The sequence below is a fragment of the Mustelus asterias genome, unplaced genomic scaffold (genome assembly GCF_964213995.1).
Source record: "Mustelus asterias unplaced genomic scaffold, sMusAst1.hap1.1 HAP1_SCAFFOLD_3760, whole genome shotgun sequence".
Taxonomy (NCBI): Eukaryota; Metazoa; Chordata; class Chondrichthyes; order Carcharhiniformes; family Triakidae; genus Mustelus; species Mustelus asterias.
This window is the reverse complement of record NW_027593705.1, coordinates 3,039-28,109: the sequence shown is the minus strand read 5'-3', so window position 1 is coordinate 28,109 and position 25,071 is coordinate 3,039. Positions and strand designations below refer to the sequence as shown.

General features: G+C 48.7%; 1 protein-coding gene across 1 annotated transcript; it reads right to left on the bottom strand.

Annotated features, from left to right (window-relative positions):
* Positions 1–1,018: 1,018 nt before the first annotated feature.
* Positions 1,019–19,873, bottom strand: LOC144490766 (uncharacterized; the record flags this gene model as incomplete). The annotated part of the gene is made up of 5 exons (XM_078208472.1): positions 19,758–19,873; positions 14,701–14,805; positions 12,661–12,720; positions 3,007–3,150; positions 1,019–1,160 (listed from the first exon to the last, which is right to left on the bottom strand). Coding segments are annotated over exons 1-5 (517 nt in total), but the record flags the coding sequence as incomplete, so codon positions are not given.
* Positions 19,874–25,071: the final 5,198 nt, after the last annotated feature.

The following is a 25,071-nucleotide window of genomic DNA, read 5'->3' as shown; positions in this document are numbered from 1 at the left end:
GAACGAGGAACAATGGAAAGGGAGATTGATATACCATGGTCAGAGATATAGCTATCATTGCTTGGTGATATAACAAGCACAAGTTATAATTGGACTCTTATGCATGATGTTACCTTAATCAATAACTGAGTGGATAGAGAGAACTCCTATACTTTGATTGATAAATGCCAATTATTTGTAATCGAATTTGAAACTTTAATTGCTTGTGTATTTCTGAATTTGGCACGCTTGCTGGGCCTAAAAGTTCAGTCAGGAAGCTGTAGCCACAGTAATAAATCATCCGAAACCAGTCCATCTGGCACCTTGAGGGGAATGATAGTTTTAACTACAAGAAAAACATGATTGCAGCCCCATAACAGCATCCTCCTCACAAACCCCCACAACCTGTCCTGCTCCCTCCACGCCGACGCTATAGTTAAGAAAGCCCACCAACACCTCTACTTTCTCAAGGGACTAAGGAAATTTGGCACGTCCACTACGACCATCACCAACCTTTACAGATGCACCATAGAAAGCATTCTTTCTGGTTGTATCACAGCTTGGTATGGCTCCTGCTCTGCCCAAGACCGCAAGAAACTAGAAAGGGTTGTGAATGAAGCCCCCAGTCCATCACGCAAACCAGCCTCCCATCCATTAACTCTGTCTACACGTCCTGCTGCCTCGGAAAAGCAGCCAGCATAATTAAGGACCCCACGCACCCCGGACACACACACTCCCACTTTCTTCCGTTGGGAAAAAGATACAAAGGTCTGAGGTCACGCACCAACCGACTCAAGAACAGCTTCTTCCCTGCTGCCGTCAGACTTTTGAATGGACCTCCTCGCACTAAGTTGATCTTTCTCTACACCCGAGCTATGACTGTAACACTACATTCTGCACTCTTGCCTTTCTTTCTCTATGAACAGTATGCTTTGTCTGTATAGCGCGCAACAATACTTTTCACTGTATACCAATACACGTGGCAATAATAAATCAAATCAAAGAATACATGAAGTAGCATAAAGAGGGCATTGTTTACCTGGGCGACAGGTATATAAAGTGCACTGGCCAAAGTCGCAAACCTCCTGTTCGGATTTAGCACCGAAAAATCTGAACTGCTGCATCAAGTCCTGGAGAAGATGCGAGGAGCTCATTCGCACCATCTTACAGCTCGAGGATTCCTGGAGTGAGAAGTCACAATCAGCAGAAGGATACACAAATTCACTTCCTTATTTTAAGGGTTCCTCAAAAAAATAAAGGTGAGGTGTCGGCCATGACCCGGAAGGCTCCCAAAGTTGAGCACATGATCTGGGCAGATATTCCCAGTGTGGTCCTGAGGCAGCAATGAACTGCAATTGTACAGGGCGTTGGTGAGGCTAACACCTGAAGTATTGGGTGCAGTCTTGGTATCCTTGTGGTAAACCACTGTGAGCTTATTGCCTGTGTGTGTGAGACATACCTGGACACGTCCCTGCCGGCCCTGCCTGGGACTCCTCCCCCCCTGGTCCAGGTATAAAGGTGACTGCTCCCCACCCCCCTGCCTCAGTCTCTGGACCAGTTCATCGGCATGGGTGTGCTCCAAGTCTTTTGCTAATAAAAGCCTATTTGTTCTTGCATACAAACTAGTCTTTGCTTGATTGATAGTGCATCAGTCCTTATCTGAGGAAGGATGCCCTTGCTTATAGAGGGAGTACAGTGAAGATTTACCAGGCTGATTCCTGGGATGGCAGGTCTGTCAGATGAGGAGAGACTAAAGTTTATTTATTAGTCACAAGTAAGGCTTACTGCAAAGAAGTTACTGTGAAATTCCCCCAGTCGCCACACTCCGGTACTTGTTCGGGTCAATGCACTCTAACCAGCACGTCATTCAGACTGTGGGAGGAATCCCACGCAGACACGGGGAGAACGTGCAGACTCCACACAGACAGTGACCCAAGCCGGGAATCGAACCCGGGTCCCTGGCGTTGTGAGGCAGCAGTGCTAACCACTGCGCCACCGCCAGTCAGTTAGGATTATATTCACTGGCGTTTAGAAGAGCGAGGAGACCTCATAGAAACTTATAAAATTCTAACAGGGTTAGACAGGGTAGATTCAGAAAGAATGTTCCCGATGGTGGGGGGAATCCAGAGGTAGGGGTCATAGTTTGAGGATAAAGGGGTAAACCTTTTAGGCCGACACATCTTAGGACATGAAAGAGAAATGTCTTCACCCGGAGAGTGGTGAATGTGTGGAATTCACTACCACAGGGAGTAGCTGAGGTCAAAACATTGTGTGATTTCAAAAAGAAATTAGATATAGCTCTTGGGGCTAAAGGGATATGAAACTTAGAACCCTACAGTGCAGAAGGAGGCCATTCGGCCCATCGAGCCTGCACCGACCACAATCCCACCCAGGCCCTGTTCTTGTAACCTCATATTTACCCAGCTAATGCCTCAGACACTAAGGGGCAATTTAGCATGGCCAATCCACCTAACCAGCACATCTTTGGACTGCAGGAGGAAACCGGAGCACCCGGAGGAAACCCACGCAGGCACGCGGAGAACGTGCAGACTCCACAACAGATGGTGACCAGAAATCTCAGCAGGTCTGGCAGCATCTGCAAGGGGAGAAAAAAGACTCTTTGACAAAGGGTCATCTGGACTCAAAACGTCAGCATTTTTCTCTCCTCGAGTCAGATGACCCTTTGTCAAAGGGTCTCCTTTCTCCCTTTACAGATGCTGTCAGACCTGCTGAGATTTTCCAGCATTTTCTCTTTTGGTTTCAGATTCCAGCATCCGCGGTAATCTGCTTTTATTGAATTCGATGATCAGCCATGATCAAAATGAATGGCGGAGCAGGCTTGAAGGGCCGAATGACCTCTTCCTGCTTCTAGTTTCTATGTTTCTAAAGGTACTGTCCTCCAGAAGAGACAGGGCAGACAGAGTTGCAAGCAATCCAGCAATGGGATCCAATGGGATAGTTCCTCCCACCACCCACCTAGTGAACTTTGAACTCTCTCTTCTCCCCCACTCCCCCGGGGAAACTTACACAGGCAGGACAATCGTTCAGGAATTGCAGCTCGGTCAAGACAGCGGAAGTCATTTCTTGAAGTGGGCCCAAGGAGTGGTGGCGCAGGTGCCTGATTGCCCGCTTGAACTCCAACATTGCCTGCAGCTCAACGCAACAGTTGTCCTGCGGGTGAAACAAAAAGGTCAAAGGTTATTGGTTGGAAGTCAACTATTGCCATGGAATTAACTGTCAGCACCCTATTCTTGTGGATTAAATTCTAGTGAGTCGTCGTGCCAAATTAATCAGCACACTTTTTCTCCTCTGGTAGAAATTGTGATTGTTTCAAATTCTTGCATTTGTCCTGATGAGTTGCAAGATGAAAAACTTGGCAGCAACAAGCCTCTCTTTCAAACAATATCAAAATTGGGAATTACCAAGATCCCATGGCAGAATTTCAAAGAAAACAAAAAGTGGTGGAAAGTCTCCCTCGTGTCCTGACCAATATTTTTAGGGCGGCACGGTGGTTAGCAAAGAACAAAGAACAAAGAACAGTACAGCACAGGAAACAGGCCCTTCGGCCCTCCAAGCCTGTGCCGCTCCTTGGTCCAACTAGACCAATCGTTTGTATCCCTCCATTCCCAGGCTGCTCATGTGACTATCCAGGTAAGTCTTAAACGATGTCAGCGTGCCTGCCTCCACCACCCTACTTGGCAGCGCATTCCAGGCCCCCACCACCCTCTGTGTAAAAAACATCCCTCTGATATCTGAGTTATACTTCGCCCCTCTCACCTTGAGCCCGTGACCCCTCGTGATCGTCACCTCCGACCTGGGAAAAAGCTTCCCACTGTTCACCCTATCTATACCCTTCATAATCTTGTACACCTCTATTAGATCTCCCCTCATTCTCCGTCTTTCCAGGGAGAACAACCCCAGTTTACCCAATCTCTCCTCATAGCTAAGACCCTCCATACCAGGCAACATCCTAGTAAACCTTCTCTGCACTCTCTCTAACGCCTCCACGTCCTTCTGGTAGTGCGGCGACCAGAACTGGACGCAGTACTCAAAATGTGGCCTAACCAGCATTCTATACAGCTGCATCATCAGACTCCAGCTTTTATACTCTATACCCCGTCCTATAAAGGCAAGCATACCATATGCCTTCTTCACCACCTTCTCCACCTGTGTTGCCACCTTCAAGGATTTGTGGACTTGCACACCTAGGTCCCTCTGTGTTTCTATACTCCTGATGACTCTGCCATTTATTGTATAACTCCTCCCTACATTATTTCTTCCAAAATGCATCACTTCGCATTTATCCAGATTAAACTCCATCTGCCACCTCTCCGCCCAATTTTCCAGCCTATCTATATCCTGCTGTATTGCCCGACAATGCTCTTCGCTATCCGCAAGTCCAGCACTGCTGCCTCACAGCGCCAGGGACCCGGGTTCGATTCCCCGCTTGGGTCACTGTCTGTGTGGAGTTTGCACATTCTTCCCGTGTCTGTTTGGGTTTCCTCCGGGTGCTCCTGTTTCCTCCCACAATCCAAAACATGTGCTGGCTAGGTGCATTGGCCGTGCTAAATTCTCCCTCAGTGTACCCAAACAGGCACCGGAGTGTGGCGACTGGGAGATTTTCACAGTAACTTCATTGCAGTTAACTCCATTCAGCAACTCATCACCAACAACTTGTCCTGGTCCCCCCACGCCGAGACTATAATTAAGAAAGCCCACCAACGCCTCTACTTTCTCAGAAGACGAAAGAAATTTGGCATGTCAGCTACGACTCTCACCAACTTTTACAGATGCACCATAGAAAGCATTCTTTCTGGTTGTATCACGGCTTGGTATGGCTCCTGCTCTGCCCAAGACCACAAGAAACTACAAAAGGTCACCAATCCATCACGCAAACCAGCCTCCCATCCATTGACTCCATCTACATTTTCCGCTGCCTCGGCAAAGCAGCCAGCATAATTAAGGACCCCAAGCACCCCGGACATTCTCTCTTCCACCTTCTTCCGTCAGAAAAAAGATACATAAGTCTGAGGTCACGTACCAACCGACTCAAGAACAGCTGCTGCTGGCAGACTTTTGAATGGACCTACCTCGCATTAAGTTGATCTTTCTCTGCACCCTAGCTGTGACTGTAACATTACATTCTGCACTCTCTCCTTTCCTTCTCTATGAACGGTATGCTTTGTCTGTATGGCACGCAGGAAACAATACTTTTAACTGCATACTAATACATGTGACAATAATAAATCAAATTAATGTAAGCCTACTTGTGACACTAATAAATAAACTTCAATGTTTAACTTTGGGCGGCATGGTGGCACAGTGGTTAGCACTGCTACCTCACAGCTCCAGGGACCTGGGTTCAATTCCCGGCTTGGGTCGCTGTCTGTATGGAGTTTGCACGTTCTCCCCCTGTCTGCGTGGGTTTCCTCCGGGTGCTCCGGTTTGCTCCCACAGTCCAAAGAAGTGCGGGTGAGGTTGATTGGCCATGCTAAATTGCTCATAGTGTCCCGGCATGTGGAAGTTAGAAGGATTAGTAGGGTAAATGTATGGGGTTGTGGGATACGGCCTGAAGTGAGATTGTTGTCGGTGTAGACCTAATGAGCCAAATGGCCTTCTGTGGCACTGTAGGGTTTCTATGAGATAAATCATAGACATTGTGATTTACCCTTACATGGCTCAGTCATCACAAAGGAAGGCGGTGGCCTAGTGGTATTATCGCAAGACCATTAATTCAGAAACTCAGCGAATGTTCTGGGGGACCCGGGTTCAAATCCCGTCACAGCAGATGGTAGAATTTGAATTCAACAAAACCTATCTGGAATTAAGTATCTACTGATGACCATGAAACCATTGTCGGAAAAACCCATCTGGTTCACGAATGTCCCTTTAGGGAAGGAAATCTGTTGTCCTTACCCGGTCTGGCCTACATGTGACTCCAGAGCAAGGTGGTTGACTCTCAACTGCCCTCTGAAATGGCTGAGTGAGACACTCAGTTCAAAGGCAACAAATGCCGGTCTAGCCAGCGACACCCATGTCCCACGAATAAATGAAAAAAAAGTTAAAATTCCACCCAAAATGGCTACCGTCAGACATGCAGCCTTTAAACTACACTTAAAAAGAAAATTATTTATTAGTCACAAGTAAGGCTTACATTAACACTGCAATGAAGTTATTGTGAAATTCCTCCAGTCGCCACACTCCGCCACCTGTTCGGGTCAATGCACCCTAACCAGCACGTCTTTTGGAGTGTGGGAGGAAACCAGAGCACCCGGAGGAAACCCACGCAGACACGGGGAGAACGTGCAGACTCCGCACAGACAGTGACCCAACCCAGGGTTCTAACCTGGGTCCCTGGCGCTGTGAGGCAGCAGTGCTAACCACTGTGCCACCTCTTTTAACAACTTGAATCGCTAATTGGCAACACCCTGCTGGCATTCTGACACTTTTCCTTTTATAATAATTGGCACACAAGTGTGGTCCATTAACAACAAGTAAATCTCTGTCCTCCACTCCACGCACTGCCACACCTACTCAACAAAGAGCCAGGAATGACTGGAAATGAGGAACATGTTTTAGAAAACGAGATAAAGCTTTGCTGCACTCCCTTTGATAACTTGCCCAGTGTCGATTAGTCTTTACTTGCCAAGACTACATTCTGGCACCTAATATCAGCAAGGATTCTTCCTTCAGTTTATCACCCCCAACTACCTCACCCAACACAAACCCCAAACTGGAGAGTCAACAGTTAATGAAAGCCTGGATTCTCCTTTCCCCACACTTGACTGGTGACTCTAATACGAAAGGAGATCCCGTTGCAGGCTCCCTGCATCTTCCGATTCAGAATAGCGCATGGTCAACGTATCCCCAAGTCCAAACACTCCCAGGATGAGAGGAGACCTAATTGAGGTATATAAGATGTTGAGAGGCATAGATTGGGTGGACTCTGAGGCTTTTTCCCAGGGTGGAAATGGCTGCTACGAGAGGACACAGGTTTAAGGTGCTTGGGGGGTAGGTACAGGGGAAATGTTAGGGGGAAGTTTTTCACACAGAGGGTGGTGGGCGAGTGGAATCGGCTGCCATCAGTGGTGGTGGAGGCAAACTCAATAGGGTCTTTTAAGAGACTCCTGGATGAGTGCATGGGACTTAATAGGATGGAGGGTTATAGGTAGGCCTAAAAGGTAGGGATATGTTCGGCACAACTTGTGGGGCCGAAGGGCCTGTTTTGTGCTGTAGTTTTTCAATGTTTCTAGGACAGGTACAGCACAGGGTTAGATACAGAGTAAAGCTCCCTCTACACTGTCCCCCATCAAAAACTCCCAGGACAGGTACAGCACGGGGTTAGATGCAGAGTAAAGCTCCCTCTTCAATGTCCCCCATCAAACATTCCCAGGACAGGTACAGCATGGGGTTAGATACAGAGTAAAGCTCCCTCTGCACCGTCCCCATCAAACACTCCCAGGACAGGTACAGCACGGGGTTAGATACAGAGTAAAGCTCCCTCTATACTGTCCCCATCCAACACTCCCAGGACAGCAAGAGGTTAGATACAGACAGGGCGACCAACTCTCAGCAATAAAAATAAAGGGGTCCTTTTGAACGGAGGTCACACGAGGGGTGGGGGTTGCTGGTGAACCAGAGAGAATTGGATGGGGAGGAGGGGGAGGGGGGGGGGATCGTTGAGATGAATATGTATGAGTGCAGAGTGGGAATGGGAGTTGGGGGTGGGTGGCGGATCTATGGAGTGATCATAGAATCATCAAAGGAACAGAGTTGGCAAATTCAACCCTTCGAGCCTGCTCCACCATTCAATCAGAGCATGGCTGATCTCTCCCTGGTCTCAGATCCACCTCCCCACCTGTTTCTCATATCCCTTGAACCCATTTTATCAGAAATATATCTATCTCAATAATGGATTCGATCAATCATAGAATCCCTACAGTGCAGACAAGGCCACTTGGCCCATCGAGCCTGCACCAACAACAATTCCCATAACCCCACATATTCACCCTGTTAGTCCCCTTAGACTGAGGGGCAATTTTAGCATGGTGAATCCACCTAACCTACACATCTTTAGACTGTGGGAGGAAACCGGAGCACCCAGAGGAAACCCATGCAGACACGGGGAGAATGTGCAAACTCCACACAGACAGTGACCCGAGGCCGGATTTGAACCTGGGCCCCCGGCGCTGTGGGGCAGCAGTGCTAACCACTGTGCCACCCAAGGGGAGGGAACCAACCTGTCAGCCAGGATCAGACACAAAGTGCGAATCTGAAAGGTTTGAAACAGAGCGTAGGAGCAGGAGGAGGCCATTCAGCCCTTCGAGCCTGCTCCGCCATTCATTTTGATCATGGCCGATCATCAAATTCAATATCCTGATTCCCCCCTTCCCCCCCATATCCCCTTAGCCCCAAGAGCTATATCAATCCATCACACAAACCAGCCTCCCATCCATTGACTCCGTCTACACTTCCCGCTGCCTCGGGAAAAGCAGCCAGCATAATTAAGGACCCCCACGCACCCGGGACATTCTCTCTTCCACCTTCTTCCGTTAGGAAAAAGATACAAAAGTCTGAGATCACGTACCAACCGACTCAAGAACAGCTTCTTCCCCGCTACCATCAGACTTTTGAATGGACCTACCTCGCATTAAGTTGATCTTTCTCTACTCCCTAGCTATGACTGTGTAACACTACATTCTGCACTCTCTCCCTTCCTTCTCTCTGAACTGTACTTTGTATAGCGTGCAAGAAACAATACTATTCACTGCATACTAATACATGTGACAATAATAAATCAAATCAAATTCTTCCGCAACAGGAAACATCCTCTCCACACGCACCCGGTCTGTACCTTCAAGATCTTAAAGGTTTCAATGAAGTCGCCTTTAAGTCTTCCAAACTTGAGTAGATACTAATGCATGTGACAATGATAAATCAAGTTCTTGAAACCACACAATGTTTTGGCCTCAATTACTTTCTGTGGCATTCTTCCTCAGATAAGGACAACAAAACTGTACACAATACTCCAGGTGTGGCCTCACCAACTCCCTGTACAATTGCAGCAAGACATGCCTATCCCTATACTCCAATGTTTTTGCCTTAACTACTTGGTGGTAGTGAATTCCACACATTCACCACTCTCTGGGTGAAGAAATTTCTCCTCAGTCCTAAAAAGGTTTACCCCTTATCCTCAAACTATGATCCCCTAGTTCTGGATTCCCCCACCATCGGGAACATTCTTTCCGAATCCATCCTGTCCAATCCGGGATGAAGGTACCCCATCAGCAATTGGGAAAGGCCCAATTTAAAGTACAGCATTCAATTCTGTCTATCTCTCGCCTGCCAAGGGATTGTAAATAAGACAAGGGAGGAAATGAAGAACACACCTCATGTTGTAATCGGAGATAAATCATCACAAAAAGAAAAAAACCATTAAACTTCAAGCAGCTCATTCTCGTAATCTGGTGCACAGAAATGCAATGGATTTTTTTAAAAATCTGCTTTGCAAAGTTACATGAAAGATCCCACGTAGCAATCGAGGCCGTGGTGATCGCTGCAAGATTTGGCACTGTTCAGCGATGGCCTAGTGGCATCATCGCTAGACTATTAATCCAGAAACTCAGCTAATGTTCTGGGGACCCGGGTTCGAATCCCGCCACGGCAGATGTTGGAATTTGAATTCAATTTTTAAAAATCTGGAATTAAGAATCTACTGATGACCCATTGTCGGAAAAAACCCATCTGGTTCACTAATGTCCTTGAGGGAAGGAAATCTGCCATCCTCACCCAGTCTGGACTACATGTGACTCCAGAGCCACAGCAATGTGGTTGACTCTCAACTGCCCTCGAGGGCAACTAGGGATGGGCAATAAATGCTGGCCCAGCCAGCGACACCCATGTCCCACAAATGAATTTAAGAAAAGTTGATGGTGTTCATCCCAGTCGAGCAACTCAACAAATTAAAGGGACAATGGCAGAGTATTACCCAGCATGCTTTGGGGCACCGAGCTAAAGGTTACTTCCCGGGAAAATGTGCCCCAATAATTTGAAAACGAAAAGGCGCGGCGGATGTGACTGGACGCCTCCGATGTGCGTTTGAAAAGTTTATTCATTATAAAGAAGTAGCCATTCGGCCCATCGAGTCTGCACCAACAATAATCCCACCCCATGCCCTTTCCCCACAACCCTACACATTTACCCCTCTAATCCCGCTAACCTAAGCATCCCGGGACAATTTAGCATGGCCAATCAACCTACCCCGCACATCTTTGGACTGTGGGAGGAAACCAGAGCTCATTTAAAGTTTATTTATTAGTGTCACAAGTAAGGCTTACATTAACACTGCAATGGAGTTACTGTGAAAATCTCTTGAGTCGCCACTCTCTGGTGCCTGTTCGGGTACACTGAGGGAGAATTTAGCACGGCCCAATGTATCTAACCAGCATGTCTTTCGGACTGTGGGAGGAAACAGGAGCACCCGGAGGAAACCCATGCAGACACGGGGAGAATGTACAGATCCCACACAGACAATGACCCAAGCCAGGAATCGAACCCCGGTCCCTGGCGCTGTGAGGCAGCAGTGCTAACCACTGAAGGGAGGAAATAATTGAGGTAGCGAGGGAGAGGATGGATTTTGGGGCAAGTTGGGCGACTCAATGTTTCTCTCTCTACCCACACTGCCTGGTCTGCTGAGCTCCTCCCACTTTTACTGTCCTTATCTCGGATTTCCAGCATCTGCAGCATTTTGGGCATTGAACTAATGGACACACTGCCCTTCCAATTGGCTGACCTCACTTTCCACCCGACAGAAATTCCACGTGACCCTTTTACCTTGTTTGCTTCTTTCCATATCCACTCCCCTGCCATCCCCCTCCCACACCTCCGCCCCGCTCCCCCACCTCCTGCCCTCTCCCCCACTCCCTCCACCTCTCTCCCTCACTTCCATCGCCTGCCCTCTCCCCCACCTCCTACCCTCTCGCCCACTCCCCCACCTCTACCCCTGTCCCCCACCTCCATCCCCTCCCCCCACCCCTCTCCCCCACCTCCATCCCCTCCCCCCCACCTCTTCCTCCTTCCCTGCTCCCCCTCCACCTCCTGCCTTCTCCCCCACCAAGGGGATTTTCACAACTACTTTGTCAAAGTGTTAATGTAAGCCTACTTGTGACTAATAAATAAACTTTACCTTCTCCCTTTTCCCCCCCCCCCCTCCCCCCAGTCTTCGAATCAGACATTTATGGTTTAGCAGAGTCGCTGGAGTTTAGAAGAATGACTGGTGGGGTCATATCATTTAGTGTGCAGTCAACCACTGGGGTAAACATCCATCAACCAAGGACACGCATTTCAGCAGATGTGACATATAATAGAAGAGTGAGAGGGGATCTCATAGAAACTTAAAAATTCTAACAGGATTAGACAGGGTAGATTCAGAAAGAATGTTCCCGATGGTGGGGGAATCCAGAACTAGGGGTCATAGTTTGGGGATAAGGGGTAAACCTTTTAGAATTGGGGTGAGGAGAAATTTCTTCACCCAGAGGGCGGTGAATGTGTGGAATTCACTCCCACAGAAAGTAGTTGAGGCCAAAACTTTGTGTGATTTCAAGAATAAATTAGATATAGCTCTTGGGGCTAAAGGGATCAAGGGATTTGGGGGGGAAGGGCGGGATCAGGATATTGAATTTGATGATCAGCCATGATCATAATGAATGGTGGAGCAGGCTCGAAGGGCCGAATGGCCTCCTCCTGATTCTAGTTCCTTTGTTGGAAAAATAAAGAATAAACTGGCTTTCCCAGCCACAGGTCAGAAGAGGCGTCATATTCGATCTAAATAAAGTTTTTAAAGTTTTAAAACTTTAACTTTAAATACTTGATTCAACTCGAAACTTTGGGCAGGATTTTTCAGGTCCGCTGAGAAGGGTTTGGCCGTTGAATTCTCTATTCCCGTGGGAATGGAAAATTCAAGCCATTAACTCGTGTCTCACAGCACAGCCGAGGGGATTACCGCCCAGCACTCTGCCGTTTTCACATTATTTGGAATTTCAAACCAGAATAAACATGTACAGGAGAGCAGAAACGTTCCTGCAAAGGGTTACCAGAGTGCAAATGTGCTAGCGAGTTAACCTAGTCATTCAGATAAAAAGATTTGTCTTTGATACAACGTCATTCGCAGCCACCAAATACCCCAAAGCGCTTCGGAGACGATGAATCAGAGAATCCTGGCAGTGCAGAGGGAGGCCATTTGGCCCATTGCGTCTGCACTGATTCACCAACAGAGCATCTTACCCAGACCCAAATCTCCACCCTATCCCTGTAATCCTGTTCATTTACTATAGCCAATCCACCTAACCCGCACATCTTTGGACACTAAGGGGCAACTTTGCATGGCCAATCCACCTGACCTGCACATCTTTGGAGTGTGGGAGGAAACCGGAGCACCCGGAGGAAACCCACGCAGACACGGGGAGAACGTAAAAATTCACACAGTGACCCAAGGCCGGGAATCGAACCTGAGTCCGTGGCGCTGTGAGGCAGCAGCGCTATCCACTGTTAGCTTTTTTTTTTAAAAAGGGTTTTTGTCACGTCGGAAATGTGGTGGCCAATTAATGCACAGCAAGCTTCCCCCCCGCCCTCTAAGAATTATTTCATTTTTCTTTTCACGGAACAGGATGAACTAAAACTCACCTGAATGCCCCGGTCCAGCCGGAAGACAGTGAGGCTGTAGTCTGTAGGAAGATGGGTTCTCTGCAAGTCAGTAAAAGGAGAGAAAAGAGATTTAAGGACCACTTCACTTTGCAGCATTGTTTCTGAAGTTAAAAGGCAGGTGCTTTAATTGAAAAATAAAACTATATTTTGACAAATGGGAGTCATAGAATTCCTGCCGAGAAGGCGGCAGCCATTCGGCCCATCGAGGACGCACTGACAACAATCCCAGCCAGGCTCTATCCCTGTAACCCCAAGTATTTACCCTGTTAATCCCCCTGACACTAAGGGAACAATTCACCATGGCCAATCCACCTAACCTGGACATCTTTGGGCACTAAGGGGCAATCTAGCATGGCCAATCCACCTAACCTGCACATCTTTGGAGTGAGGGGGGAAACCGGAGCACCCGGAGGAAACCCACGCAGACACGGGGGAGAATGTGCAAACTCCACACAGACACCCAAAGTGGGAATTGAACCTGCATCCCTGGCGCTGTGAGGCAGCAGTGCGAACCACGGAGCCAACCTGCAAGCTTTCATTTCCCAACTTTACCCAGAAAGCGATCAATTCATTTTCACAACCTATTTTGCAGTTGACTGAAGTTACATTGAAGCATTGCTTCATTCGCAGGTGCAGAGGAAACATAGAAGGGTCCAGAGGGGCAATTTCTTCACTCAGAGGGTGGCGAGCGTCTGGAACAAGCTGCCAGAGGCAGTAGGAGAGGCGGGTACAATTTTGTCTTTTAAGAAGCATTTAGACAGTTACATGAATAAGATGGGTATCGAGGGGTATGGACCAAACACAAGCAATTGGGACGAGCTTAGAGGTTTAAAAAAAAAGGGCAGAATGGACAAGTTGGGCCGAAGGGCCAGTTTCCCTGCTGTAAACCTCTATAGGAAGGAGTAGGCCATTCAGCCCCTTGAGCCTGCTACTCCATTCAATATGATCATGCTTGATCCTCAATCTTAATATCCCCACTTTGTCCCCAAACCCCTTTGATCCAAAATCTAAAAATATCTTTCAGTAGCGTGGCCTCCACTGGCCGAAAATTCCATAGGCTCACCACCTCAGTGAAGAAATACCTCCTCATCATATGGGCGGCACGGCGGCGCAGTGGTTACCACTGCTGCCTCACAGCGCCAGGGACCCGGGTTCAATTCCTGCCTTGGGTCACCTTCAGTGCGGAGTTTGCACGTTCTCCCCGTGTCTGCGTGGGTTTCCTCCAGTTTCCTCCCACAGTCCAATAGACGTGTTAAATTGACCCTCAGTGTACCCGAGCAGGTGCTGGAGTGTGGCGACTAGGGGATTTTCACAGTAACTTCATTGCGGTGTTAATGGAAGCCGTACTTGCGACTCCAATAAACAAACTGTAGAAAATCTGAACCCTAATTGGGATGATGTGGAGATGCCGGTGGTGGACTGGGGTGGGGCACAGTTAGAAGTCTCACAACATCAGGTTAAAGTCCAACAGGTTTATTTGGAGTCACGAGCTTTCGGAGCGCCGCTCCTTCATCAGATGAACACTCATCTGAATGAATACCAATACCTATCATCCGATTCCAAATAAACCTGTTGGACTTTAACCTGGTGTTGTGAGGCTTCTTAGTGAATCCTAACTGGACTATCCCACATCCTGAGACTGTGATTCCTGCTTCTAGATTCCCTAACCAGGGAAAAAGATTCTCCCCGCATCTAGCCTGTCCAGCACTCTTCGAATTACCTTTCAATCGGACCTCCGCTCATCCTCCTGCACTCCAGTGAATACAGGCCCAGGCAGACCAACCTTTCCTCTGTAGGATAGTGCTGAGGTGATGCCTCGAGGGTGGGTGGGGACCCCCTTCTCCATGTGATGGTGGTGGGGAGGGGGGGGAGGGGGGCTGGTGTTTCCCTTGCTAGCAGGGGTGGGGGCAGTCCCATCCTCTGTGGCAAGGGTGGCAGTGGGGTGGGGGGCAAGAGAGCCTTAAGTTTGATTTTGAGATCACAGCACCCTTTAAAAAGCCCCACAATCCCCGGACTCACCAGTGTCTCGATATGTTGACCATAAGCTGTCGTGTAAGGTTCAAAGTTGTCAAAGTTGCAAGCCAGACAGCTCCTTGATAAAAATATAATGAAGGAGAAAACCACCTGATAAAGAGAGACAAAAAACAAACAACTTTTACAACAATTTCAGCCTATTTTTAAAAAACATATTTGGAAGGGCTTTGTGTTCCCTGATGCTAGCAACTCCCAGGTCTCCAGGCAACCAGAGACTCCTTGCTTCACAGAACTGTTGCAGTGCAGTAGAATCATAGAATCCCACAGTGCAGAAGGAGGCCATTTGGCCCATCGAGTCTGCACCGACCACCATCCCATCCAGGCCTTATCCCCATAACCCCATGCATTTACTCTAGCTAGTCCCCCGACACTAATGGGCAATTCAGCCTGGCCAATTCACCTAACCCGCACATCTTTGGACTGTGGGAGGAAACCGGAGCACCCGGAGGAAACCCACGCAGACACGGGGAGAATGTGCAAACTCCACTCAGACAGTGACCCAAGCCGGGAATCGAACCTGGGTCCCTGGCGCTGTGAGGCAGCAGTGCTAACCGCTGTGCCACCATGCCACCCCTAGGAGGCCATTTGGCCCATCGTGTCTGCACTGGCTCTCCAAATGAGAAACATAACAGTGCCATTCCCCTGCCTCTATCCCCTTGCCCCCGTAACCTTGCATGTTATCCCTTTCCACTGTCTCTGTCCCCTCTGGGGAATAAAAGCTCATTTCGCAATCCCCTCCACCCCCATGCTCTGATTCCCTTCCGCCTTCCGCCCACCGCCCCCCCCCACACCCCCAGCAATATCCAATAACATTACTCCACTCCCGTAAGTTAGCACTGTTGCTTCACAGCGCCAGGGACCCGGGTTCAATTCCGATCTTGGGTCGCTTTGTGTGGAGTTTGCACGTCCTTCTCATGCCTGTGTGGGTTTCCTCCGGGTGCTCTGCTTTCCTCCCACAGTCCGAAAGACGTGCTGGTTAGGTGGATTAGCCATGCTAAATTGCCCGTGTCCAAAGATGTGTGGGTTAGGTGGATTGATCAGGCTAAATTGCTCCTTTCTGTCCAACGTTGTGTGGGTTAGGTGGATTGGCCATGGAAAATTGCCCCTTAGTGTCCAAAGGTACACAGGTTAGGTGGATTGGTCGTGGCCCCTTCTGCACTGTAGAGATTTGATGAATCGAGTCGTGATTGCACACGGCTCCTGTCTCTACCTATCCCCCACACCCCCTCATACCTTCACCCCAACCCCACAAACAGTCTGTCCAAATTTCTCCCCCTGAAGGCAACAGCTTGCCCAACTTCTGGAAGTTTCTATCCATTACACAAGGCATTCTTTATGGGGGAGATTGGCTGGGGAGTTAAACCCACGGCAGGGGCCCACCCTCCTCACCGTCATCCGGCCACACTCAAAGACCAACAAGTTTTCCACAATCGATGACTTGATAGGTTGGGGGTGTGGGGTGTGGAGATTAAGCCAAAGGTTGAAGGAGGATTCGCATTTATATAGTGCCTTTCACGTCCAGCAGATGTCATTTACAGGCAAAGCCCTTCGGCTTTGTGTAGTCACTGTTGTGTAAGGAAACATGGCAGCCAATGGCCGCACAGCAAGATCCCAGAAACAGCAACGTGACAATGGCCAGATGTTGATTAGGGGACAGGCTGACCAGGTCAGCAGGGATAGCTTTCCCCCTTCAAATAGTGGCCGTCGGATCTTTTGCAGGGCAGATGGGGCCCCTCGGCCCCGTTTGACAGAGGGCATCTCTGACAGTGTCGCACTCTCGTCATTGGAGGGTCAGCCTTGAGTCTTGTACTCAAGCCCTTGGAGTGCGATTTGAACCCAGAACCTTATAGCTCAAGAGCGTTACTGACGGAGGTCACATCCTGAGGTCAGTCAGCTCAACACAGAGCACAACTGAATGCAAGGCGGTTACGATCCAGCGGGTGGAAAGCAAGGACCATTCATCTGGGTAAAGAGAGAGCGAGGGAAGTACAACTCATACAGATCAGAAACCTGGTCTGTCACAGATTCAGCTTGGAGTGGTGTTTGTACACTGACTCTTAAGGACATGAGTCATCACTACAACTGGCCACAACATTATGGGGCTTTCACTATTGATAATTCGACTTTCCAGAACTGGCTCAATACATTAAGTTCACATCACATTTAGGGAGGATGGCACAGTGGTTAGCACTGCTGCCTCACAGCTCCAGGGACCTGGGTTCGATTCCTGGCTTGGGTGACCGTCTTTGGTTTATTGTCACATGTATTGGGATACAGTGAAAAGTATCGTTTCTTGCGCGCTATACAGACAAAGCACACCGTTCATAGAGAAGGAAAGGAGAGAGTGCAGAGTGTAGTGTTACAGTCATAGCTCCAGTGTAGAGAAAGGTCAACTTAATGCGAGGGAGGTCCATTCAAAAGTGGAGTTTGCATGTTTTCCCCCGTGTCACCCTCACATCATATTTTTGCATTAGCTGATGGGCCTGACTGAAAATAATTACAGTAAGAAGTCTCATAACACCAGGTTAAAGTCCAACAGGTTTATTGGTAGCACGAGCCACTTGCTTTCAGAGTGCTGCTCCTTCATCAGGTGAGTGGGAGTTCTGTTCACAAACAGGGCATATAAAGACACAAACTCAATTTACAAAATAATGGTTGGAATGCGAGTATTTATAGGTAATCAAGTCTTAAAGGTACAGACAATGTGAGTGGAGAGAGGGTTAAGCACAGGTTAAAGAGATGTGTATTGTCTCCAGCCAGGACAGTTAGTGAGATTTTGCAGCCAAGTCGGGGGGATTACAGATAGTGTGACATGAACCCAAGATCCTGGTCGAGGCCGTCCTCATGTGTGCGGAACTTGGCTATCAGTCTCTGCTCAGCAACTCTGCATTGTCATGTGTCGTGAAGGCCGCCTTGGAGAACGCTTACCCGAAGATCAGAGGCCAGTCATTCCAACCATTATTTTGTAAATTGAGTTTGTGTCTTTATATGCCCCGTTTGGGAACAGGACTCTCACTTACCTGATGAAGGAGCAGCGCTCCGAAAGCTAGTGGCTTGTGCTACCAAATAAACCTGTTGGACTTTAACCTGGTGTTGAGAGACTTCTTACTGTGTTTACCCCAGTCCAACGCCGGCATCTCCACCTCATGAAAATAATTAGGCAGACTTATTTTTTGGGGGGCAGCACGGTGGCCCAGTGGTTAGCACTGCTGCCTCACAGCGCCAGGGACCCGGGTTCGATTCCCGGGTCCTATCTGTGTGGGCTTCCTCCGTGTTCTCCGGTTTCCTGCCACAGTCCGAAAGATTTGCGGATCAGGTGGATTGGCTATGCTATATTGCCTCTTAGTGTCAGGGGGACTAGCTAGGGTAAATGCATGGGGTTATAGGGATAGGGTCGAGGTGGGATTGTGGCTGGTGCAGACTCGATGGGCCAAATGGCCTTCTTCGGCACTGTAGGACTCTATGATTTAAATAAGCTTTTGCAGATGCACCTTACAAAGCATTCCTTCTGGATGTTTCACAGCTTGGTATGGCTCCTGCTCTGACCAAGGCCGTACCAATTAGCCTATCCTCTCCACAGAGCAGGTAGTCACTTGCCGATACCCATTTCTGAAGAGGATTTGAGTTTGGATCTGGAGAAACCTTACGAAATGGAATTAGATACATACTTTCAAAAAGGAAGGGAGATTTGCAGGGCCCCGGGGAGTCAAATTAAGTGGGGGGGCTTTCCAGAAACCTGGCAGAGATACAGCGGGCCGAATGGCCCTCCTGTCCTACCAAATTCAGCAAAACAAAAGTCGAAGCATTCATTGCTTATAAACATAGAAACTAGAAGCAGGAGGAGGCCATTCAGCCCTTCGAGCCTGCTGCACCATTCATTTTGATCATGGCTAATCATCAAATTTAATATTCTGATTTCCCTCCCTTGCCCCCCCCATATCCCTTTAGCCCCAAGAGCTATATCTAATTTCTTCTTGAAATCACACAATGCTTTGGCCTCAACTACTTTCTGTGGGAGTGAATTCCACACATTCACCACCCTCTGGGTGAAGAAATTTCTCCTCACCTCAGTCCTAAAAAGGTTTAAGTTTTTAAGTTTATTTATTACTGTCACAAGTGAGGCTTGCATTAAAACTGCAGTGAAGTTACTGTGAAAATCCCCTAGTCGCCACAGTCCAGCGCCTGTTTGGGAATACCGAGGAAAATTTAGCATGGCCAATGCACCTAACCCGCACATCTTTGGACATGAAGGGGCAATTTAGCACGGCCAATCCACCTAACCTACACATCTTTGGACACTAAGGGGCAATTTAATATAACCAATCCTCCTAACCTGCAAACCTTTCGACAGTGGGAGGAAACCAGAGCACCCGGAGGAAACCCACGCAGACATGGGGAGATCGTGCAGGCTTCACACAGACAGTGACCCAAGGCCGGAATTGAACCCGGGTCTCTGGTGCTGTGAGGCAGCAGCGCTAACCACTGTGCCACCCTTATCCTCAAACTATGACCACTAGTTCTGGACTCCCCCCACCATCGGAAACAATTTTTCTGAATCTACCCTGTCTAACCCGGTTAGAATTTTATAAGTTTCTATGAGATCCCCTCTCACTCTTCTAAACTCCAGTGAATACAATCCTATTTAAAGTAAAGTTTATTTAATAGTCACAAATAAGGCTTGCATTAACACTGCAGTGAAGTTACTGTGAAATTCCTCTAGTCGCCACACTCCGGCACCTGTTCGGGTCAATGCACCCTAACCCGAACATCTTTCGGACTGTGGGAGGAAACCGGAGCACCCGGAGGAAACCCACGCAGACACGGGGGAGAACATGCAGACTCTGCACAGACAGTGACCCAAGCCAGCAATCGAACCCGAGTCCCTGGCGCCGTGAGGGAGCAGCGCTGACCACTGTGCCACCGTGTCGCCTTTATAAGTCTTTCCAGCCTTCTCTCATTTTCGGTGACGAGGGAAGGGGCTAATCCCTACACTGGAAAACCATGGTGGGAATAGAGAAGAAAAAAATCAAAGAGATACTCACAATCAGATCCGTCACGGTCCCGTGTTGTTCCTTTAATGAGTTGTGACATACATGATAAAATTTCATCTCAACATCATCACGGTTTACATTCCACACTTAAAGGCTTTTCATCTCCTTAAGACACAAGAGAATATTGGGTTACCCACTTAGCACGGTCCTTAGCTCTATTTGCTTGACTGCTGGCTTGCTAGAGTCATCTTAGCTCTATTAGTTAGACTGTTGGCTTGCTAGTTATCTATTAGAGCTATCTTAGCTCTGTTAGCTAGACTCCCAGAATGTTCCCTGGGGGGGGGGGGGGGGGGGGGCACTCGGTGGAATGCAGAGTCAAGGTCACAATTCAGATTAGCCATGACCCTTATTGAGAGGCAGAGCAGGCGTGAGGGGCTGAGTGGCCTTACTCCTGCTCCTAAGTTGGATGCTCCTGCACCCACCCAGTTGGTGCTTTTGCCACCTACTTGCCATGAGAAAGGCAACCAGCCTCGTAATCTGGTACTGTTGTCGCGTTCTTTTGTGTTTTCGATCCTGTTCGGCTGCACATCAGAGAGCTTGTTACAAGTTCTTTGAGAGAGAGCGACACACACACACACACACACACAAGACACAGAAGGGGAGAGGAATCGAAGAACGTTTTATGCATACCGCTTTTTAAAATAGTGAAACACTCCAAAAAGCACCAAGCAAGGGTTAAAGCCAGAGGGTACGCGGGAGAAAAGAGAGTCTTTGTCAAGGATGACTGAACCTGCCCATTCATTCAAGCCCCTTGTGCAGTGGGGAATGAAAGGGAATATAATTAAAAGCGGATTTAAACACACAAAAAAAGGGATGGTGACGAAGCTTTGGAATAATCCGCCAGCGCAGCCAGGTTGTAATATCGAGGAGGTTAAAATGTGCAAATGTGAATGAGCCCCTTGAATTTTTATTCGAATTAGATGCTTGCATCCTTACTGAAAACAGGTCAAGATGGCGTCAACGGAAGGAACTGGGATTGGGGAGGGGTGGGGAGCAGGGGGAGGGAGAAGGTGGGATTGCGGGGGGAAGGGGGGGGGGGGGTAGTCAGCGGAGAGTGCACCAACCCCAGTGCCAAGGCCATTTTGGAGCCCTTTGTAGATTTGATCGAGGGGCCACTCGTCACTGCTTTGTAGACTGTGCAACGCGCAGTCCACAAGCGGGGATTTTCCAGAAGTGCTCACCCCAAAACCGGAAAATTCCACCGAGGTCAACCGGCCACAGCATGGTCCGCTCTGCCTTCCTTCCCGCCACCCGCGATGGCTCCCGTGGCGGGCAGGACGGGAACATTCCCCCACATCTGAGTATATATTTAATACATTTGGAGGACATGGGCATTGCTGGCTACGCCCAGCGTTTATTGCCCATCCCTAATTGCCCCTTGAGAAGGTGGTGGTGAGCCGCTTTCTTGAGCCTGAGTTGGAGGACCACCCACATGGCTGTTGGTTTGGGGAGGGGTGGGGGGGTGGGGGGGCGGGGGGGGGTAGTTCCAGGATTTTGACCGATTGAGCAATGCGTTCTCCTTCCCACAGCACTCACCAACCCTTCCGTTTCCATTCCCAACACCCTGGGCGTGCAGGAAGTGCACATCTCCAAAACCCTCCAATCCCCATCGCAATCACTTGATTACAAAAAACAACGGTGGCACAGTGGTTAGCGCTGTTGCCTCACAGCGCCAGGGACCCACGGGTTCAAATCCCGGCTTGGGTCACTGTCTGTGCGGAGTCTGCACATTCTCCCCGTCTGCGTGGGTTTCCTCCAGGTGCTCCGGTTTCCTCTCTCAGTCCAAAGATGTGCAGGTTAGATGGATTGGCCATGCTAAATTGGCCCTTGGTGTCCCAAGATTTGTAGGCTAGGTGGATTGGCCATGTTAAATTACCTCCTAATGTCCAAAAATGTGTAGGTTAGATGGATTGGCTATGCTAAATTGCTCCTGAGGTGTCTAAAGATATGTTGGTTAGGTGGATTGGCTATGCTAAATTGCCCCTTAATGTCAGGGGAATTAGCAGGGTAAATATGTTCGGTTATGGGGATAGGGCCCCGAATGGCACTGTTGTCGGTGCAAGCTTGATGGGCCGAATGGCCTCCTGCTGCACAGTAGGGATTCTATGATTCTAATGCAATGTATGGTCTCTTCCAGAGGGGTGTAAAGGGGTTGTTGCGGAATGCGTACGTCCACCTAACCACCCCTATCCCCGGGTCATTTTCTTGCAGGCAACACTGCAGGGAATCCCTTTAATTATTTGGGTCAGGTCAGGACAGGGTTTAATTTTTTTCTGGTGATCTCCCACCAGACAAGGAAGGAAGTGCGTTGCACAAGTCAAAGTTCCAGCTGCTGCCTGAATAATGCTTTAACCAAATCTCCCATTTCCAACTGTAACTTGCAGACAAAATATCCGCAAATACCTGCTCTCGAAGCGGAAAGCAAATACTTGTCAATTGAAAGCAAAAGTTAATGCCTCTCTGCTCAGGTGAAACCAAATGGGATATCTCGGCAATGGTCCAGAGGAGAAAATAGAATTAGAGATTTTATCATCTACACCACCACTGTATTTCATGGGGATGTATTTCAGGGTGGCATAGAACATAAGAACATAAGAAATAGGAGCAGGAGTAGGCCATCTGGCCCTTCGAGCCTGCCCCGCCATTCAACAAGATCATGGCTGATCTGAAGCGAATCAGTTCCACTTACCCGCCTGCTCCCCATATCCCCTAATTCCCTTATCGATCAGAAAACTATCTACCCGTGATTTAAACATATTCAACGAGGAAGCCTCCACCACTTCAATGGGCAGAGAATTCCAGAGATTCACTACCCTCTGAGAGAAGAAGTTCCCCCTCAACTCTGTTCTGAACCGGCCCCCCCTTATTTTGAGGCTGTGCCCTCTAGTTCTGGTTTCCCTTCTAAGTGGAAAGAATCTCTCCACCTCTACCCTATCCAGCCCCTTCATTATCTTATATGTCTCTATAAGATCATCCCTCATCCTTCTAAACTCCAACGAGTACAGACCCAATCTGTTTAATCTCTCCTCATAAGCCACACCCCTCATCTCCGGTATCAACCTGGTGAACCTTCTCTGCACTAGACCATAGTGGTTAGAACTGCTGCGTCACAGCGCCAGGGGTCCGGGTTCGATTCCCGGCTTGGGTCACTGCCTCTGTGGAGTTTGCACGTTCTCCCCGTGTCTGCGTGGGTTTCCTCCGGTTTCCTCCCACAGTCTGAAAGACGTGCTGGTTAGGTGCTAAATTCTCCCTCAGTGTACCCGAACAGGCGCCGGAGTGTGGCGACGAGGGGATTTTCACAGTAACTTCATTGCAGTGTTAATCCAAGCCTACTTGTGACACTAATAAATAAATTTTAAAGCAGTCAGCTCCATCCCACTTCCCACCCCCGTAATCTGTGGGCAGCACAGCTGTCAGCACTGCTGCCTCACAGCGCCAGGGGCCCGGGTTCGATTCCTGGCTTGGATCACTGTCTGTGTGGAGTTTGCACGTTCTCCCCATATCTGCGTGGGTTTCCTCCAGGTGCTCCGGTTTCCTCCCACAGTCAGAAGATGTGCTGGTTAGGTGGATTGGCCAGGCTAAATTGCCCCTTTGTATCAGAGGAACTAGCTAGGGTAAATGCATGGGGTTAAGGGGATAGGGCCTGGGTGGGATTGTGGTCAGTGCAAACAAGATGGGCTGAATGGCCTCCTTCGGCACTGTAGGATTCTATGATTCTAACCCTCCCGAGTTTATTTCCCTGAAGTGATGATCTAATTTTCGCTTTAACAACCAACCCATGCTGGCAGCAAGTTTCAAGTCATTACCCCTGGCTGGGTTAACAGTCGTAACTGAAGTCACGCACATCATTTTTGAGCCACTCACCCGGGAAGGAATGTTTAAGTGTGGTCGTTCTGTTGCCTACCTTGGGATTTTTAAATTCCACAGTTGGGGAATAACGTAATGTGGGGGGTCACCATCTCCATAGCAAGAGGACTCGGTCATTCAGTCCCTCAAGTCTGGTTCTGACATTCAGATTTTAACCATGGCTCCCTACGCCATTAACTTACATTCTCTTTTCAACTACTCCCCGAGCCATCACAACCTTTTGCGGGAGAGAGTTCTACAATTCCACTATCTCTTGCGGAAAAATGCTTCCCACTTTAAACAAACACACTAACTTGGCACTAACTTTCATATTGTGTCCCTTTTGTTCCCAAACTCCCGTGGGAGTAAATAGTTACAGAAACAAAATCCATCTAAGAAATCATCCTTTTAAAAGGACTTGCAATTACATGCCGGCAGTGCGGCACAGTGGTTAGCACTGCTGCCTCACAGCGCCAGGGACCCGGGTCACTGGCTGTGGGAAGTTTGCACGTTTCTCCCCGTTGTCTGCGTGGGTTTGCTCCGGGTGCTCCGGTTTCCTCCCACGGTCCGAACATGTGCAGGCTAGGTGGATTGGCCGTGATAAATCGCCCCTTAGTGTCCAAAGATACTGTGTGGAGTTTGCACGTTCTCCCCATGTCTGCGTGGGTTTCCTCCCACAGTCCAAAGATGCACGGGTTAGGTGCATTGGCCATGCTAAATTGCCCCTTAGTGTCCTGGAATGCGTAGGTTAGAGGGTTTAGCGGGGTAAATATGTGGGGTTACGGGGATAGGGCCTGGGTGGAATTGTTGTTGGTGCAGACTCGATGGGCCGAATGGCTTCTTCCTGCACTATAGGAATTCTATGATTTCATGGATAGGTTAGGTGGATTGGCCATGCTAAATTGCCCCTTAGTGTCCAAAGATATGCAGGTTAGGGGGATGAGTGGGATAACTACGTGGGGTTATGGGGATAGGACTAGGGTGGCATGCTTCATCGGAGATCCAGTGCACACTGATGGGCTGAATGGCCACCTCCTGCACTGTAGGGATTCTATAAATATAGCACCTTTCACAACCCGGGACTTTCCAAAACGTTGCACAGCCGAAGAAGTGTGGCCAGTGTGTAATGCTGGAAAGATGGAAACCACTTGGTGCACAGCATGATCCCATAGACAGCAATACAATAATGGGAGGCCATCAGTTTTCATGACGTTGGTGGAGGAGGAAAATATTGGCCACGACAGCCGGGGAACAACTCCCCAAAATGTTTTTTTTTTTAAATCCCTTTACCCGAGTGGGAAATGGGGCCTCGATTTGATGTCATGTTCAGAACACAGCACCTCTGAAAGCAGAGGTAGACTGGGCCAAGATTGCGTGCGGAAGTGTCTGACTCAGGGGTATTACTCACCCAAATTGGACACTGTACAAGATATAAAAGAGATATTTCACACATCCTCCC